General features: G+C 39.8%; 1 protein-coding gene across 1 annotated transcript; it reads right to left on the bottom strand.

The window, feature by feature from the left end:
• Positions 1 to 1884: 1884 nt before the first annotated feature.
• LOC113508192 lies at positions 1885 to 3535 on the bottom strand. The gene has a single exon (XM_026891148.1). The coding sequence runs from the start codon at positions 2852 to 2854 to the stop codon at positions 1916 to 1918; it is 939 nt and encodes a 312-aa protein (XP_026746949.1). The 5' UTR covers positions 2855 to 3535; the 3' UTR covers positions 1885 to 1915.
• Positions 3536 to 5497: the final 1962 nt, after the last annotated feature.

Here is a 5497-nt window from a genome sequence, read left to right as displayed (position 1 = left end):
TGAGTTTGAAATGTTCTAGACAACACAGGCGAATACGGAACGCCCCACCTATTATCTAAAGTTACCTGTTGTCTAGACACTCGTTTTTCAACAGTAAAACCACCATTGTCTCTTCAACGACGACGATATAATGGGTATCCATCATGTCCTGTTACAGTTTCATCCACTAAGCATTTTGGATATCTTTTAGTGCAACGACCGTCTTGCATGCAAGTAGGATTCCCGTTAAATGCACCACATGGACCATGTATCATATGGGTTTTAACACTGTCGTATAGCACGCGATCTGCAATCGGACTTGGAATTTCAGCACTGATTAAACTGTCTAATGGAATGGAATGTGAATTAGGGTTAGGATTTACGTGAAATGAAGGTTGTGAATGTTTCTTATTTCTAAAACACTCGCTAGAATTGTGACCGATTTTATTACAAATGGTGCATTGTTTTTGCGGCCTTGATTGACTGTGAGATAAATTAAAGAGTTTCTCCTCATCAGTAGCGTACTGAACAGCATCACTGAGGGAACTTGGATTTCTGCACCTAACAATAGTTGAAATAGAATTGTTTAACCCTAATAAAAATGAATTTAATGCTACTTCCTCCATGGCAGCTATTCTGCCTGGTAATTCGAGAGGATTTTTGCAGCTATATTGGATGTCCGATTGGATTTTCGTAAGGATAGATTCAACGCGGAGGGCGTATTTTGACTGCTGCCTACAATTACGTAAATCGGATAACAAATGAGTGGCGTGTTTCTTTTCGCCGAAAGTGGATTTTAGGAATGTTTTGAACTCTTCCCAATCAGAAAAGGTTTTAAGGCTGCAGGCGATCTGCGCTTTTCCCTCTAATTGAGAAAATATGAATTTACATAGTACTGAGCGTTGGTCACTGCTTGCGAGGCTCATATCATTATCACAGTTCGTGAGGAATGCAGGCAGTGATTCGACGTCGCCATTGTAGGATTTGATGAATTTCGTAAGGAAGGACAGCGTGATTTTATCAGACATTTTCTCGGATTTTACTGACATGCTAAAATATTTGTAATTAAATTTTAAATAAGATTAGGTTAGGCTGGACTACAAAATTTAGTATAATTAAAAATAGATTTTACTTTAAGTTTGAATTAGAAATAGCACTTTTCTTAAAATTAGCACTTTGGATTTTTAATTAGAAATGCACAGAACACTCACATTAGCGCGAACACGAGCTTCATCGTGGTGTCTGGCACGAAGATGTAGAAGAAGTAGAAGAAGAAGATGAGGTGAGTTAGACCCGGATCTGGAACGGTGGTGACTGCTGGAGCGGGCTCAAGCTGCTGGTGAGCTGAGGCTGACCGTCGTCCGATGTGTTGGAGCGGGCTCAAACTGCTGCTGAGTTGAGACTGACCGTCGTCCGGTGTGTTGGAGCGGGCTCAAGCTGCTGATGAGCTGAGGCTGACCATCGTCCAGTAGTTCTGACGCAGGCTTAGCCTTAGGCCAAGTCTTATTGTCGATCAGGACACGGGTGTGGCCTTGATTCGGATACCAGCGCCTATTAGACTTCTTGTCGTTAGAACTTTTGCTAGTATCCCACTTCTGACACCAATTGTTAGGCGGCACACCCTTTGTGTCTTTTACAAAAAACTACGAGTTACACACACACATTTATTAGTTTAACAATTAGGCAGTCACATACACTTAGAATTTTAAATCACAACGAATTGCCAATATATGGTCTCGCGACAGCGTCCAGAATCTAACTAACTGAATGAATTACAATATGGAATTAAGTTAATTTAATATGAGTAAATTGCATCATCGGATTACATTTCAGCGGAATAAACCGTGAAAAAGTGAATAATGCTTGTACAGCAATTGCTGCATAGAATGGTGGGATATAACAGCGCGTGAACATGCTCCCCGGGTTGAAGGGTTCTTCAAGAGAGTGGCAGCGGGCAGATGTTGTTGAAGGCTCGCCGCATTGTCTCCTTCTTAGTTTTTAACTCGGCAACTCTTGCAACGCCGTCGGACACCGGGTACGTTTGTACGACGCGACCCAGTAACCAGCAGAGAGGTGGGAGCGCCTTATCCTTTTCCAGGACAAGGCTGCCCACCTCGATGTCTCCTGTTGTCGTCGACCACTTAGTTTTTTGCTGCAGCAAATAAATATACTCAGTGTGAAACCTTTTCCAAAAGTGCTGCTTTATATATTCCACCCTTTGGAATCGCTCGAGTCGACTAATGTTTCCGCTGTCAGTCATCTGTAGATGCGGAACGGACGTGAGTGATCTTCCAATTAGAAAGTGGGAAGGTGTAAGGACACAAAAATCAAGTGGATCAGGAGAGCAGGGAATAAGTGGTCGGGAATTGAGAATCGGCTCTATTTGGGTTAGACAAGTAGCCATTTCTTCATATGTGAAGTGAGTAAGAGTGAGTAGCCTCTTTAAATGGTGTTTCGTGGAGCGCACGGCGGCTTCAGCTACGCCATTGAAATGAGGAGAGTAGGCCGGCACAAAGTTGAATTCAATTCCTTCTTGCGCGACGTTATATGAAAGGTTTGAGTTCTGCAAGAAAGCACGAAGTTGATTATCAGAACCGACAAAAGTTGTTCCGTTATCAGACAAAATGCTGCGAAGCTTGCCACGGCGCGCAATCAATCTGTTTAAGGCGGCCAAGTATGCTTCCTTGGTAAGGTCCGTGACAAGCTCCAGGTAAACAGCCTTAATGGCTAGGCAGACAAAGATACATATGTAAGACTTTACAAGTTTACATCCCCTTCCCTTTCGGTCAGTTATCAGTATTGGCCCTGCGTAGTCAACACTTGAATTTAAGAATGGAAATTCAAGATTACTTCGTGAGCTTGGAAGTTGACCCATTATTGGCTGTACATTTTGAGCATTATGTCTAAAGCACACAACGCATTTTTGAACGGTAAACCTAGACAAATTACTTCCCCCCAAAGGCCAAGTTTTGCCTAATGTTTGCCAAGAGCAACTGAGGCCCGGCGAGTAACAGCTTCTTGTGAACAGCTTGAAACAAAATTTTAGTTATATGATGCTTACTGCACAGGAGTATAGGATGTTTCACGTTGTAATCGTAAGGGGAATTATTTAACCTGCCTCCAACTCGAATGATGCCATCAGAGTCTAAAAAAGGTGACAATGATATGAGACGATTTTTGTGGAGCAGGAATTTTCCTGATTTTAAGGTAGAATATTCATCTGGAAATATTTCAAGTTATGCGTTAAGCAAAATACATTTCAAAGAAGACTGAATTTCCTGATTCGACAGCCACCCTACCAACTTGCTATTTTTATTTTTTAAATTATAAATGCACCTTTTAATGTAGGCCACAACTCTTTGCAAACGGTTGAAGTCTGAATATTTGTGAATTAATTTTTGTATTAAGGTTTGATGTTGAATGTCACTATTGTTGGACTGAGTTACATAGCAAGTTAGTTCAGGCAAGTCTTGTTTTGCAATATCGTTGGGCGGCTTTTGCCACAGGCTTTCATCTTGTAATAAAAATGAAGGGCCTGCCCACCATAGACTGGAGTCGCTGGTCAGCCTTCACCCCTCGAGAAACTAGATCCGCGGGATTGTCTCATGTTGGCACATAGGTGGTTTCCTGTATATCATTGACACGATGCCTGACAAAAGGCTTGAGTTGTGTCGATGGTGCGGATAACCAGATCAAATAATAGTTGAATCACACCAAAAAACACATCTGCTAACAGATATAGTAAGTGATTCTTTGACCTTTGTACACAATCTTGCACCCACCAATGCTCCACATAGTTCTAACCTGGGCATTGTTGTTGGCTTGACAGGGGCTACTCGATTTTTAGAAGCTAGTAGGCGTACCGTTACTGCATTACTACAATCAATGCTGCGTATATAGACACATGCACCATATGCCTTTTCACTGATATCTGTAAATATGTGTATTTCATTCATTTTACAGTTCTCACATATGATCCATCTAGGAATATTCAAAGATTTAAATGCTTTAATGCTTCTACAAATTTTGACCACTGATCTGCTATCTCCTGAGGAACCTTATCATCCCAGTAACATTTATTGACCCACAATTTTTGCATTATAATTTTTGCTTCAACAACACATGGACCTATTAACCCCAATGGGTCAAAAATTTGGCTAATAAGAGATAATATGTTTCTTTTTGTTTCTTTGTGAGTGTCAATATTAATGGAAAATGATAAAATATCTAATTTGCAATTCCATAATAAACCTAAAGTCTTTGATGTGCAATTATTGGACAAATCTAAATCAAGGCAAGTATCATCCTTTACATCTACTATCTTTTTTAGAATAAGAGCACTATTTGACTGAAATTTCCTTAGATTAAAATTTGCTGAAGTTAATATGGATTTTATGTTCTGGCAAAGCTCTATCGCGCCCTCTAATGTATCTGTTCCGCATAAAAGATCGTCTACATAAAAATCCCGTTGAAAAATACTCTTGACGTGATGATTGTCTGTGTCCTCTGCGAGACTTACAAGGCGCTTGGTTGCAAGATATGGCGCCGACGCCGTTCCATATGTGACTGTGTTTAATGTGTACAATTTGATAGGCTCTGAGGGGTCTTTCCTAAATAGAATTCGTTGTAATGATCGTTGACTGGGATTTAATTCCACCGCTCTATACATTTTTTCGATATCCCTTTGATTAAATATTTATGTTGCCTAAATCTCATTAACATTGAGAGAAGATCGTTCTGTACAGTGGGACCTACAAATTGGATGTCATTTAGTGATAAACCTGAGCTTGACTTTGCTGATGCATCAAAAACTGTTCGCAACTCTGTAGTTATACTGGATTCCCGTAAAACCCCATGATGTGGCATAAAATAACTTACAATATTTTTGTTATTGACTGGTAAATTTGTAATTTCAGTCATGTGACCTAATGTTTCATATTCATTCATAAAGTCAGTATACATACTTTTGTAAATTGGATCACGTTGAAAGCGTTTTTCTAAAGATAAAAATCTACGTTTAGCAGCATGCGTATGCGTATGAGTCGCCTAGAACGCTAGGATCTTCTTTAACTGGCATGGTAACAATAAACTGACCATTTGAGCCGAAGATAGTATTTAATTTTAAACTCTCCTCACAAGCACGTTCCTCTACAGAAAGACATTGCTTGGGTGATATTGTATCAAGTTCCCAAAACTTATTCAAATCAGGACTGGTAGTACTAGAAAAATTACAAACATGTGCTTGTTTATGCTGGCTAGCAGGTACAGTACCTGAGATTAACCACCCTAGTTTACTCTCACACAACTTTGGTAATGTTTTTCCTAAACTGATGTGATTAGCCTGAATGACATCCCAAAATAGCTCAGCTCCTAAGAAAATATCAATGTCTGATGGAGTATTAAACGATGGATCCGCTAAAAATAACCCTGAAGGAATTGGAATATTTTCAGTATTTATATAAGATGCTGGTAATCTCCTAGTTATCTCAGGTAGAATGAAACAATTTATATTAAAATG

This window comes from Trichoplusia ni, unplaced genomic scaffold, assembly GCF_003590095.1.
Source record: "Trichoplusia ni isolate ovarian cell line Hi5 unplaced genomic scaffold, tn1 tig00004080, whole genome shotgun sequence".
NCBI classification, from domain to species: Eukaryota; Metazoa; Arthropoda; class Insecta; order Lepidoptera; family Noctuidae; genus Trichoplusia; species Trichoplusia ni.
The sequence above is the reverse complement of the archived record's forward strand: the minus strand, read 5'-3'. Positions and strand labels throughout refer to the sequence as shown.

Excerpts from the sequence above, each read along its gene's own strand:
- LOC113508192 (XM_026891148.1), bottom strand. The coding sequence starts at position 2,854 with ATGGGTCAACTTCCAAGCTCACGAAGTAATCTTGAATTTCCATTCTTA.